The 14,415-nt window shown below is 39.6% G+C and overlaps 1 protein-coding gene across 8 annotated transcripts in view; it reads left to right on the top strand.

The window, feature by feature from the left end:
* Positions 1-14,415, top strand: part of SYNE2 (spectrin repeat containing nuclear envelope protein 2) — a 348,063-nt gene that overhangs the window by 59,145 nt on the left and 274,503 nt on the right. For all 8 annotated transcript variants that reach the window (XM_089522735.1, XM_089522729.1, XM_089522733.1 and 5 more), the window contains exons 4-8: positions 1,431-1,526; positions 2,758-2,835; positions 4,774-4,866; positions 7,013-7,197; positions 12,630-12,826. In XM_089522735.1, coding sequence (XP_089378861.1) covers positions 1,431-1,526; positions 2,758-2,835; positions 4,774-4,866; positions 7,013-7,197; positions 12,630-12,826 — 649 coding nt within the window. The remainder of the gene's footprint in view (positions 1-1,430; positions 1,527-2,757; positions 2,836-4,773; positions 4,867-7,012; positions 7,198-12,629; positions 12,827-14,415) is intronic.

Genomic DNA, 14,415 nt, shown 5'->3' with positions numbered 1-14,415 from the left:
CATGAATTTCATAGCATTTTCTTAGGCAAAGAATTCCCAGATTTAATCCACCAGTGCATTAAAAGACAACGCAAAACAAAGTTGGTAATGATGTGAGACCTCTTAAATTAGACATAGATTATGTCATTATTTGGATGGGGCCTACGGCACCTGGCATTTGTTGGCCCTATCCAAATACTGACATAATCTATGTCTAATTTAAGCGGTCTCACATCATTACCAACTATGATTTGCATTGTCTTTTAATGCTCTGGTGCCTCATTATCTGAACCTGTTAATTACATGGCTTGTGTGTAAAGCAGAAGAAAGATACAAAAGTATCCTGATTTTCCAACAAACAAATTGCCTAGAAAGAACAGCTAGGCAAGAACCTGAGGCTCTGTAGATTCAGGTACAATCCTATTGGTCCTCAGATATAACCTGACAGCTGCTGTACTGGAAGGTCTAGTACTGCCTTGTAGCCAGCTGCCTAAGCGGCACCTAACGCCAGCAGAGAATAGGCTAGTGGCTTCTTGGAGATGATTTTGCAGAGAGTGGGGAACCTAGGGCTGCTGTCACACTGCAGAAATGAAGCAGTTTGACACCACATTAACTTCAATGGCTCAATGCTATGGAATTCTGGGATCTGTAGTTTGATGGGGCAGCATGTCAGAATATAGCAGAGTATAACTGACAATTTCGGAAACGTGTTCACAGCCCTCAGCGAAGAGGACAGCAGATGGATGTCTTCCAAGAATGAAGGAATGCCGCTACCGCCGGGAACTCTCCAGCACCACTGTAGGCTTCTGCTGATTAACGACCAGACAAGCCAGGCTCCCCAAAGTGCTTATCTTTATTTACAGAGCGCAAACCAAACTAGACAACCAACTCCTCTCTTCAACCCATACCACTCATCGGAAGTCCCTGAGTTTATATACACACAATGCTATGCAGTCCCACAAACTCAGCCCCTTCCTGTGTCACATTGAAACTTGTCCCCTTGTTTAAACAGACACATGTATATTTCCAGGCTTGCTGCACACAGGCAGTAGAATGGCCTTGTACCTATGAGCAACAGCTGTATCTCATTAGCTTTCGTCCTCCAAGGGCTGATTGCTCATATAGGTCACACACATCTAAACATTTCAGTGCTAGTTTGGCTTTTAACCCTTGACACAGCAGAGCTCTCTGACAGAGAAAGCTAAACATCTCACAAAACTACAAAATCCCAGAATTTCATAGCCTTGTGACATGGCAATTAAAGTAGTGTCAAACTGTTTTATTTCTGCAGTGCAGACACACCCTAGGTATGTTTGCTAAGGTTCCTGAATAGGTTGAGACTCCTTCCTCCCAGTGGTAAGGAGAGAAATAATCTAGATTTATAAATTGGTTGTATTAACAGCATAGCAATAAAATGTTACCTAACCAAAATATGGATAAATGTTTTCCAGCATTCACCACCTTCCCTTATCTTGGATTTATATACGGACATCGGAAAGGGACACGTGCTTTTGGATTTGCTGGAAGTCCTTTCTGGACAACAACTGGTAAGAACTGGAATGGAGTCACGCGGGAATGGGCAGGATGCAACCTTCCAGATGTTGCTGATCTCCACCTATTAGCATTCCTCCTCACATTGCCTATTCTGACTAGGGCTGCTGACAGTTGCAGTTCAATAATCCTTCAAAGTCTGCACTTTGCCTAGCTCTTAACTAACAAATCAGGACTGGCATCCTGTTGGTGATAGGCATGTATAAATCATACTGTACATGCAGGGGAAAATATTTGCCATAGCAATACAGTTATAATCTGCTGATAATGACAGAAATGGAGTTGTGCATATGGCAGTGTTGTGCATTAACATTGTGCATCATGATTGTGTATTGCTGCATTGCGTTTGCACATTGTGGTTGTGCTGTTTCATGTTGTTTGTTGCAGTTGCGTGGTAGCAACCAGTTATTGACATGTGTGGTGCAATGTTGCTATTCTGATGGAGGATGCATATTGCTGGTGTAGCGTATCTCTGCATGCTGCTATTTATGCTATGCTGAGGGTATGTTATATTGCAGCCCATGAGTAGGCAACTGCACCAGGGTCCAGTTTTTGCTCCTTCCCAGTGGGCTGCTATGGGTGCACTTCTGCTAAACTGGAAGTGAATTTTGTACCTGTTTTGGTCATGGATAGTGTTGGTTGAAGATGGGAAGAAAATTAAGCTAAGGCACTGCGTTAGGGGCAGCTTTGTGCAGTTTGTGCTTTTTTGCGGTAAATTCCCTCAAATGTAATTCCAGAATTTCAAAGGTGTTGGGGACATATTTCCTCTCCTCAGACCTTAGTTCATGCTTTGGTTGTTTCTTGCCTTGATTATTGTAATCTTCTTTTGACTGGTTTTCCATTATCTCACATTAGTCCTCTAATTTCCATCCAACATTATGAATGGATCTACTCATATTTGAGACTGACCAAAAAGATTGCAGCCTTGCAGTTGCTAATTCTTGACTTGTGCATAACTGTTCTTCACTGCCTGCAGTTGTCATTTCCAACTTATGGGAATCCTAAGTCGAACCTATCACACAAGAGTTTGTGACTTGCCCAAGATCAGCTAGCAGGTTTCCATGGTCAAGTGAGGAACTGAGCCCTGATCTCTAGAATCCTAGTCCTACACTCAAACCACTATGACACGTTGGCTCATGTGCATTTACCACTTTATTTAATCATTTGAAATAGTGCTCGTCCCTGATATTAATACTCTGATTTTTTTCTCTCCTTCTCTTTGCATAGCCACGTGAAAAAGGATTCAACACTTTTCAGTGTCGAAGCAACATTGAAAATGCCTTGACTTTCCTGAAGAACCAATCGGTTAGTTTAATTCTGATCTTAGATGAGTACTGAGTTTTCCTGAAGCAGAAGTTCATAGCTTATTCTGTTTTTCATTTGTTTCCACTGTAAAATTTCACTAAAATGCTGAAAAAAATCTCTAGTATAATGTGTTTATTAGATCTGTGAAGTAAAATATTAGTTCTAGATTCCAAATGTAGGCAGTGGGAAAGTAAAATGGCTCCATAACTGTGTTATTGTGGTCCTGAGACTGCTTCGCATATTACGATACATAAAGTATGCCCTTCAGTTGTCCTGATTCGACAGAGCTAGCACCAATTAATCTTTTGCCATTCCACTTTTTTAGTTTTAGCTGCTTTTAAAATATCCCAGTTTTTCTCCCCTCCTCCCACTCCCCCCCTTGTCCTCAGCTTGCTTCTGTTGCTACAAACTGAGTTCAGATTGAATATTTTGTACTCAATTAACCCAGCAAGGGAGGCAAAGGAATCTTGCTCTTTTCTTTAAACATAGGCAAAAGCAAACTACTGCAGTCTCTTTTAGCTTGTGTGTTCTTCCTTATTAATAACATTTGCCATCTTGATCACACTCTGATTCTTCTTGGCCATATGTATCCCAATTTTCATTTGTTAAATTCTGGTGAATATACTAAAGGCATACTTTTATAGTGATTGAATGTATAACCCAGGCCAGCTTCCAGCCCTCTAACCTGCTAAAAGTAACAGTGTTCCCTGCAATGCATTATTTCTTGGAGATATGAAGGTTTAATGAAATCACAAATACTGATGCTTTTAATCTTTTCATAATGAAGTAGTTTTACAGAAAAAAAATATCTTGGTACTTTTTGCAGGGGATACTTCAGGTTGAGGTATTTCAGGCATTTTTACTCCTAATTGTAGGTCATTTTCTTACTTTTTGGGTGGATTTCCTTTTTTTAAAAGAAAGTACAAAATAAGAAGAAAGCCTGCAAACAACATTGTGTATAGTGGAATAATCTATAGTTCAGAATTACACATTGGTAATGAGTCCTGGAGGGACTCTTGGTTGGTTGTGTAAGAGGTTGTAAAGTGAGTAATCTTTTTTTAAAAAAAGAAACTTTCCAAGCTTTGGGAACATACAGACATCTGTTATGCTTACCTCTCCCAATAGAAATGTAATTCAATTTTTGCTTGTGGTGCATCAAAAACCAGAAATTACCTATGTGAAGAAGAGAAACAATTAGTTTGTGCATTATCAGAAGAAAGACAGGATATAAATGATAAAATAATAATGATGATGGTTAGAAGTGGTCTACATTGTTAAAGCTTTCATACTGAAGTGAAATTTCTCTTGTAAAATATTTTGCAGTTTTCCTTCTCTTTGTGTAACATTTGTAGTTGCTTTGTCCTGTAATGCTAGACCAGAATTTGATTAAAAGGAGATACAGACACCAGCATTATAGATTTCCATTAAGATATCTCATAAACACTTTAAAGTGTAATATTGGCAAGGGCATAATCTGTCCTGGGAACATCTTTACTTGCATGGTGCCCATGATTCTATGATTCTATGGTGCATCCCCTTTACTTGCTTGGTACTCCTTTGAGGGGAAGTGTCAAAGAGCCACTGTCGCTAATTTCTTACCGAGGCCTTCTAGAAGTCCAGAAGCGATGCCATGGCAGAGAGAGTAAAGGTTCTCTCAGGGTGGATTAAGCTCTCACCTCTCGCCAGTCCATTCAGAGAAAGGGATGGTTCCAGTTTTTGATAAGCGTTAATGTACAGTATTTAAATTAACCTGTGGATAAGTCAATGCAAGTTTTTTGGGTTGATTTTTTGACTAAAATGTCTAGACTTATACATGAATACATACAGTATTTATTGAAATAAATATTTATAAATACAGTTGCCTGTATCTTATATCTGGAGATCCTAGGTTGTGGATATAAATTTCCTTGTCCTTGAACAACATATTTTTCATTCCAGATCAAACTTATCAATATCCATGTTGCTGATATCATTGAAGGGAAACCATCCATTGTGCTTGGCCTTATTTGGACAATCATTTTGCATTTTCATGTGAGTATTAATCAAAAGTCAAAAGAGGGCCTTTTGAAGTTGGTTTCTGCTTACCCACATTTTCAAACAGAAACCTGGCCAATTCTGTTTCTCGGACTGTGTGAGTGCTTTTCAAGTCTGTCTCAATTAATTTTGTTTTGCAAATTAACCTGGAGTTTAATAATAATAAACAAGGAATCTCTTTCAATCAACCATGAGTGCAAGTGATGTAAAACTACATTATTTTGCCTTTGATCCTTTTTATTGCACTATTTTAATAAAATCATAATCCTTTTACTCGGTGGGTTATAGTTGTGGAAGAGTTTTTATTCCAATTGTAACATGACCTCTATATCAGATATTTCTAGAATAAAAAATCATAAATATGAAGTTAGGTACTATGCTTATTCTAATAGTTGCTTCTTGGCCACCTAGATTTTCACTCACCTGATCTGATAAATAGCATTTTGAAACTTTTAGGAAACTACTTCATGAAATACTATTTAGTCTTTACAACTCACTTTAACAAACTTTCAGACAGAATCTCCACTCCATGGCTATTTCTGACATCCAATGGAAATGTGTTTGATTCTGGTGGAGTAATCATCAACTGAGAACTATACCAGCTTAATTTTCATGTAGTTATTTATTTACTTAGCCAACGTTTTTGAGAACTTACCCTATATTATATATTTGTGTACAAGTTGACCCCATGTATTATTTGAGGGCAGGATTTGGGGCCAGAATTATGGATTTTGAAATGACGCTTGGATAAATTGAGGGTAAGACTTCGGAGCATGTAACAAAGGATGGACAGGATTAAGCAAAGGAAAACAACGGCAAAGAACTTACAAAATTCTGGCAGCATAGAATTTGGGATTATTGTGTATTGGTCTGTTTTACTGTAAGGTGCCTTGGTCCTAGTCAGAGTAGGCGGGATATAAATAAAAGATTATCATCATCATCAATCATCAACAACAAGAACTGTGCATTGTGTGGGGGAGGTGACCAAATATTGGTAGGGCTAAGAACATGCACACATGTCAAAAAAGGTATAAAGATAAGCATTAAGGTATAATATTAACTCAAAAAAAAAAAAGAGAACCATCCACATCTCTGAGTAGAGGGGCAGAAGGCAAGGGTTTAGTCCATACTGGAAGAACCTAAAAGAAGCAATGGCCCCACTAGTGTCTTGGTGTTCCTTTGAGGGGAAGCATCAAAGAGCCACCACTAATGCTGTTTTCTTGCCCAGGCTTTCAAAAAGGCCAGAAGCAGTGCTGCAGCAGAGAAAGTAGAGGGAGTCAATGCTTCTTTTAGGTTGTAAAGTCGAAGGCTTTCATGGCCGGCATCCATAGTTTTTTTGTGGGTTTTTTGGGCTATGTGGCCATGTTCCAGAAAAGTTTCTTCCTGACGTTTTGCCAGCATCTGTGGCTGGCATCTTCAGAGAATGCTTTGCCTGGAAAAATTGGATGTATATATACTGTGTGAGCCTTCTTTTAGGTTCTCCCAGGGTGGTTCTTGCTTTTGTTACTCTAGTCAGAGAAGGGAATGGTTCCTTTTTGGATAAGAGTTAACTTGCAGTACTTATATTGACCCATGGATAAGTCAACCCAGTTGTTTTGGGTCGACTGTTTACTAATACTTCTAAACGGATACATGAGTATATACAGTACTTGTAAATATCAGGAGTCAGACAGAACCATCCTGAATTTTTCTGTTTGAAAGAAACAAAAAGGAAAGAAAGAAGATGGAAGAAGACAGAATGAAAATGTCCCAATTTTTAAGTTACTAATTTAAAACAGGTTTTCTTGTTTGTTTTTTAAAAACCCAAGGAAACTAAAACAAACTGATGGAGAAACACATCTGGAAAATGAAATGTCAGAAAGAGGTCTAGTTAGCACCTTTCCTCTGCTAAATACTTGTTTTTCCCCTGTGAGAATAGTTGTTAGAATCATAGACTCAGAGTTGGAAGAGACCGCAAGGGCCATCCAGTCCAACCCCCTGCCATGTAGGAAATCCTGTTCTACCAGGACTCAAAAATGGCTCATTCAGGTTTTCTGGCCTACCACAAAATCGCATGTGCAAATGGACTTTCATCCTTCTCTTATCTTTGTTCAATGCCTTTTAAGTGATTTCCTCTCCTTCTTTCTGAATTCCTTTTGAATAGATTGAAGAGTTAGCCTGTACTCTGGCTGGTGGATACCGTCACCTGTCTATGGAGACTCCGAGTGCCATGGACAATACCTCACCAACAGAAAGCCCACCTGCTAAAAGAAGTGCAAAGACGAAGGAGCGATGGAAGATGTCAGCAAAGAAAGCACTGCTTTTGTGGGCGAAAGAGCAGTGTGCCATGTATGTAGCAATACACGAATCACTGTATTTCCAGATCATACTTCTTTCATATATGGGCACCTTTACATCTGTTACAGTCTGATTCTCCATTAATCTGTGGATTTTTTTAAAAAAAGTGTGCATACATTGGCATTTTAAAAAAAATAATGTTATACAGTACTTGTATTTTCTCAAATACTTAGATTTATGATCAATCTATCAGACATCTGCTTATATGACAACATTTTATTTCCCCTCTACATCTCTCTTAAAGCCCCCTTCATTGCCCAAAAATCTGTTTTAGAGGGTTTCTTAGTCCTCCAGAGCTGGTTCTGAGGGCACACAGAAAATTATTATTCTTATTAACTTGATTTATATACTGTGTTTTCCACAAATTTGTTGTTGTTGTTGTGTGCCTTCAAGTTGTTTCTGATGTATGGTGAGCCTAAGGCGAACCTATCATTGGGTTTTCTTGGCAAGTTTCTTCAGAGGGAGTTTGCTATTGCCTTCCCCTGAGACTGAAAGAGTGTGACTTGCTCAAGGTCATCCAGTGGGTTTCCATGGCTAAGCTGGGATTCGAACCCTGATCTCCAGAGTCATACGCCAGTGTTCAAACCACTACACCATACTGGCAAACAACTTACAAATTAAAATGATTCTATATGTTCAAAATGTACTAAAAGTCAACATTAAACCACAATTAAATTGCTAACAGTTTTAAAATATACATGTAAAATGATTTAAAAACAATACAAGTAAAAGAATGCAAGTAAAACCCTCTTAAAAGTCCTCTCCTTAAAAATATGAAGGCTTGTGGGGCGAAAAATTTTACCCTCCCAGTTTTGCTACCCAACCACACTACAGAACGGTTATGCTATTATTCCACTTTAACTCCATGGTTCTCTCCTGTGGAATCCTGCAATTGGCAGTTTAGGGAGGGACATTAAGAATTCTCAGCTTAAAAACTCCTTCAGTACCTTTGAAAATTACGCATCCCAGGACCCCACAAGATAGAACCACGGTAGTTACAGTGAAATGATACAGGTTTAGTCTCCCTTATCTGGAATTCTGATATCCAAAATACTCCAAAATCATCCACATGGGTGGCTGAGATGGTGACATTGCTTTCTGATGGTGCAGTGTACACAAAGCTTGTTTCATGCACAACATTATTAACTTGTATACAGAACATAAATGAATTGTTTAGACTTGGGTCCTCTCTCCAAGATACTGAGGAGCATTAGGAGATACCTCACCAGGAGCCCTGGTGGTGCAGTGGTTAAATGCAGCAATTGCTATTGCTATTACGTATATACAAATATTCAGAAATCCAAACAATTCAGAAATCCAAAATTCTTCTGGTCCCAAGCATTTTGGATTAGGGAGACTCAGCCTGTAGTGCTATAAATGTAGTGTGAATAGGCTCCAGCTGAAGAGAAAGGTCCTTTTGGGTCTTGCTGTATGTGTATATCCTCTCTATTGTTAATATCATTATTGAGGCTGTCAGTTAAATTTATTCTTAGCCTAGATTTCATCATAAAAGATAACAAGGGGACGAATGTAAGATAGTTCCCACATTTGAAATTCTTCCTGAGGAAAAAAGAAAAACCCAAAATGAAGTCTATCTATGCATCAGAGAATTTCTTCTATTCAGTGTTACTACTCTGCCCATGAAAAAGATAATGGCATTAGAGATGGAGGTGGAAGGGTTAATACGCTCCCTTCTTCGCAGGTAGATTCAGCATGCTCACATAACAATTGGTTAGGGATAAGGTGTTTATATGACAAAAAGGACAGGGCCACCCTAAGCTAGAAGTTGGCCTGTCTAATGAGGTCAAGAGATTTTTTTTTAAGGTGGGCTAGAGTAATTTGAGTAGAACCTGTTTGATTACTTCTTCCCTTCAACCCAGCCAAAGTGTCTACAGTCAGTTCAGTGAATGGAATTGGCTGCAGCAGGGGCTGCTGATTATGCTCACTTTCCTTCCCGTTATCCTAAAAGCAAACTTTCAGGAATATACAAGTGTTACTCAGGGATTTAGCTATGGGAGTGGGGTGTGTAGGAGGCAAAATGAGGACCTTGCCCCTTGAAATAAGAAATTGGCCCCTCCAATTAAACATTTGGTCATTCCCCCAAACTCTTAGCATCTCAGTAACTTAAAACTTCAACTGAGCATGTAGAAATACAGTTTAGGTATTCAAAAAGGGAAAAAAAGGTAAAGCAAAGTTACCAAGGGAATGCAAACAACAAATATAAAAGTTCTAGGTATGATTGATTTTTCAATGTCCCAGTCTCTGCAATGCTAGAAATTTGGGGACTGAAGGAAAATTTCAGGCGTTTGGTCTGTGTGGAGTAGAACTCTTATTTGGAGGAGCAATGCCCTTATCTCCCTTTTGTTGTTATCTATTCTTCTCCAATCTATGTTGGATTCTGTGAATTTCCAGGGGAAAGGTGGAAGGACCATCTGCTCCTGTAACTCTGATCCTGTTTATCACACAGTTTCCCAGGCCAAGTGGGCTTGAGGCAGATGGCAGTGTCTGCTAGCTCTCCTTTATTTATTGGTATCTTGCCTTTGTTCCCAAAATGGGATTCAGGTAGTTTCAGTACAGTAAAAAAAACATGTAATTAAAGAAAATAGTACCCAACTGATAACAAGATACTGACGTCAGGAAACCAGTCAGTTGCCAAAGGATCACACTGTCACATCCTGCACCTTTTCAAAGTACAACAATTCAGCTTTTTTTGTTCATCAGTAAGACCTTTATTATTCAGTAACAAATGACGTTCACAGGTAGACTTCTGCAGACAGAACTGCCCTCATCCACAGTCTCCATCCTCTAGTGACCCACAGCTTGCCCTCTAGTTTTGCAGGATCTCCCCTGATTTGTTTCCATTTCATAACATAATCACTTAGTATTCATTTTAGGCCCATTTGTCCAGCCCACTTTCCTAACTTTCGTTCTTGCCTTTGCTTTCTTTTTCTCACAAGAAAAATACTCTTCCACAAACATATTTAAACCAGGCAGTATTTCCAGTAGATCCCATCAACATTCTGTTTCATTGTTGACAACTGTTCCCATCAGTTTTCACATACCATTATACATGTATACTAAACTATGATATATATTGATGCACACATATTAAATATAACTCAAACTCACTTATCATGCCATTACAAACCTGACATAGAAATACATTTAAAAAGTTATGACAGATTCTACCGGATTCTGACACCTATAGGCTGACATTCTCTTAGTCAATTACTGAATCATAAACTAAGTTTACAACCTTGTAAGATTGGAAAGAGAAACAGCTGAATTAGAATATTTCCACAAATTCCAATTTATCACCAGTGAGTTGAACAGAGACAATGGCTTTCTAACACACTACACTTATTATAATACTAGTTAAAATCCCATCTTGATGAGGAGTGGCTCTTGGCCAATTTATCACATCTCCTTTCTGGTTCCCAGCCTGCACACATGGTATTCCAAACTCCTTCCACCATTCATATGGCCACTCACCCACCGTGGCCTTAGGCAATATCTTTCCTCCTGCCTTTGTTCTTCAACAACCATAGTTGAAACTCAACTTATCACTATCACCAGACTCACACATTCTGCATTTCTATGGCTGTTCATACAGTCTGATTATAAAGGACTTTTGCTCACGTTGTCTCAAAGTTGCTGCAAGAGCCTTTGCAAAGCTTGTAACTGTATCATATTCACATTTACAGTTATGCTTCCATTGCCATGATTATGAATTCCCCTCAAAATCCTCCTTAAAGGCTAGTCAGCCATCCCAGGTGGTGGAGGTGTGAGGTGCTACAAGATGATGTGACTAGGGACCCCTAGTCTTGTCCCAACTTTTGGTTGCATCATGCTCCAGCCCACTATTCGCCAGCATTTTAGAATTCTGTTGTTTCAGAAAGCTGATTGGCTTTTTAAGATGAGTTTCAGAGATCAGATTGGGAGATGGAGCATAGCTACAATAGCATAGCTATGCCTAAGATGCAAAACTCTGCCAATTATGACATATAGGGAGCCTGCTTAGATTCCCTCAAGAGCCTAGGAACAGCCACCGAAAAGGCCTTGTAAATTGCCTCCAGGGAGACCATCATGAAATGGTCTGCTGTGGTAAGATTTTGCATGAGTCAAATATATTTTTTTGCTAACCGAAGAATTTTGACTTGGTTTGGTCAACACTGTTTCATTTCTATAATTACACAAGAAAATAGATGTTAGGGCTAGCCCACATGCCAGTTCCTGTTGGTATTCAGATCAGAGCTTAGGAAAGTTACTTTTTTAGACTATAGGTCTTAGAATACTTTTGTCATGGTTAGTGGATAGGGCTAGCCATGATGGATAGGAATCTTTAGGAGCTTCAGTCTAAAAAGTAACTTTCTCAACCTCTGTTTCAGACTAGTGCTGACCGCTTTCTCAGTAAATACATTTCAGACCAATGAGATCACTGAATTCAGTCACAGTGCCAGTGTTCACCTCCCACTTGCAGAATTTAAGTCACTTTTTAAAGCTGGTGATCTGCCAGCACTGGTTCTGACTCATGGTTAGCCCTTGCAGGCAAGGCTGTGCTCTCTAAGAAAGAAACACATTGTCTGAAGAAACATGACTGACATTTCTTTCAAATATATATCAATCTCTTTGTAATGAATGCTCTTTGTAATGTAATCACTGCAGGGTAGGAAACTGTGGTCACATTCTTACATTTATTATACTGAATCCAAACTTAATTGAATTAAGTCCCATTGATTTAATTGAATTTGGCCTTAAGTATGACTTAGGGCTTTATCCACACTGTAGAATTAAAGCAGATTGACACCAGTTTAACTGCCATGACTCTATCCTACAGAATCCTTGGATTTATAGTTTGGTGAGGCACCAGAGTTCCTTGACAGACCAAGCTGAATACCTGAAAAAAACTACAAATCCCACCATTCTGCAGAATAGAGTCATATCAGTTAAAGTGGTTACAAACTGCTTTAATTCTGCAGTACAGGTATATCCTAGATCAGAATCCATCCCATTGTGCCTTTCCAATAGCTTTACAAATGACAAAGAGCAAATGATGCAGTAGCCTTCCCCAACCTGATACTTTGATACCTTCCAAATCTGTTGTTGTACTACAACATCCTGCCTTGGGATAATGGGAATTGTAATCCAGAACATCCAGAGGGAGCCAGATTTGTGAAGGCTACTACATGGTATGCAAAACTCAGAGCTTGGAAAATATTATTTATTTGGATTATAATCCTTGGAAATCTTTAGCCAGTATGCCTACTGTCCATGGCTAGGGTGGAGTTGTAGTTCAAAAAAGTAACAGAGGTGGGGAAGCCAAATTAGATGATCCAGATTTTCATGGCTGATGGAGCGTCAGTCACTGCTTGCAAGACTAATTTAAGAGACACTTTTCATATGTTTTATGTTTTTCGGCACAGGCATGGTTCCATCAGTGTTGCAGACTTTAAGTCCAGCTGGAGGAATGGGTTGGCTTTTTTAGCTGTCATCAATGCCTTACGTCCAGGCTTAGTCGATATGGAGAAAGCAAAGGAAAGATCCAACCAAGATAACCTAAATGAGGCCTTCCAAGTTGCAGAGAAGGAACTAAATATTCCCCGACTGCTTGAACCCGAAGGTAAATTTTCTGTTTCACTCATGCCTTGTAATCAATCACGTTGCATTCATAGCAGCAGAAGGGTTTTATCATGAATTCTTTAATATTGCTCTAAAATTCAGCGGTCAAAGTCTAACATGTGCGATTAGCTTTGCATACATAGTTCTGCATCCTATCACTACCTGGAAGCTGTCGAGCTCTGTGAGGGGCCCTATTCCTGTTGCTTTACTGGTGAATAAAGGAGGTATGTGTGTACAGTATGTGTTGGGGGCCGTGCTTCAGATAAAAGAGAAACAGCTGGTCTCAGCTCAGCAGGGTGTAGAACTGAGTGCATTCTCAAATGGAGTGCATCTGCCTTTTTCTTTCCCCAGGAGTACGGTGCAGCTGGATCTTTATGACCCAGTCATTTCCTACCTTCTTCTTTTTTCTCCAGTAAGAAGCTGCATTAGCACCCCCTTCCAGGGCCTGACAGCTTCTGGGCATAAGAGGTTTTTGGACAGATTAGACGGACAAGAGAACAGCTGCTTGCACCCCATACAAAAAGTTTGCCCAAGCTGCACTTAACATACATATGTGTAACTAAGAGTATGCCTGCCTGCGAGTGCATGAATGTTCATAAAGATTAGGAATTTAAACACCAAGTGATGGTTAGATTCCTACAGCGGAAGATGATCAAACATGTATTTATAAAATAAAGGTAACATTTTGTTCAACTACGTTATTATTGTTGTTATTGTTAACATTCATTTATAGAGCGCTGTAAAGTTTGCACAGCGCTTTACATAGTAGGGGTCAAATAAAATAAGAAAAAGAATAAAAACCTGCCAAGCAGCGTACAATCTCAAACAACATTACATGATTAAAACATCTCTAAAATAATACTAACTTATATACAACGAAGATAAAGTAAGGAGCAGATTCAGTAATTTGGAATGCCTATGTATTCTTTCAATCCTATCCTGGGCATTATATACCGGTATCCCTACTACCATTCTTGGGCAAGTTGATCGAGAGGGAGGTTGCCTTCCAACTCCAGGCTGTCTTGGATGAAGCCAATTATCTAGACCCATTTCAAATTGGTTTCAGGGCAGGATACGGAGTTGAAACTGCCTTGGTCGCCTTGGTCGATGATCTTTGTCTGGGCATTGACAGGGGAAGTGTGACCCGGCTCGTGATCTTGGACATCTCAGTGGCCTTCGATACCATAGACCACGATATCCTTCTGGAATGCCTGAAGGAGTTGGATATCGAGGGCACTGAGCTCCAATGGTTCTGGTCCTACCTCTCGGGCAGATTCCAGATGGTGATGCTGGGAGACAGTTGCTCTCGTAAAAGAGAGCTGACATCTGGCGTCCCTCAGGGTGCCATTCTGTCTCCCTTGCTGTTTAACATTTACATGAAGCCACTGGGTGAGATCATCCAGAGACATAGGGTGTGGTGTTATCAGTATGCTGATGACACCCAAATCCACTTCTCTATGTCTCCGACTGCTAGAGTGACTAAGGATGGCATCTCTCCTCTAAATGGCTGTCTTGAGTCGGTAATGGGTTGGATGAGGGAAAACAAACTCAAGCTGAATCCAGAGAAAACGGAGGTGCTTGTGATAGGGA

The sequence above is a fragment of the Sceloporus occidentalis genome, unplaced genomic scaffold (assembly GCF_023333645.1).
Source record: "Sceloporus occidentalis isolate IW3139 unplaced genomic scaffold, rSceOcc1.0.p SCAF_4, whole genome shotgun sequence".
Taxonomy (NCBI): domain Eukaryota; kingdom Metazoa; phylum Chordata; class Lepidosauria; order Squamata; family Phrynosomatidae; genus Sceloporus; species Sceloporus occidentalis.
The sequence above is the reverse complement of the archived record's forward strand: the minus strand, read 5'-3'. Positions and strand labels throughout refer to the sequence as shown.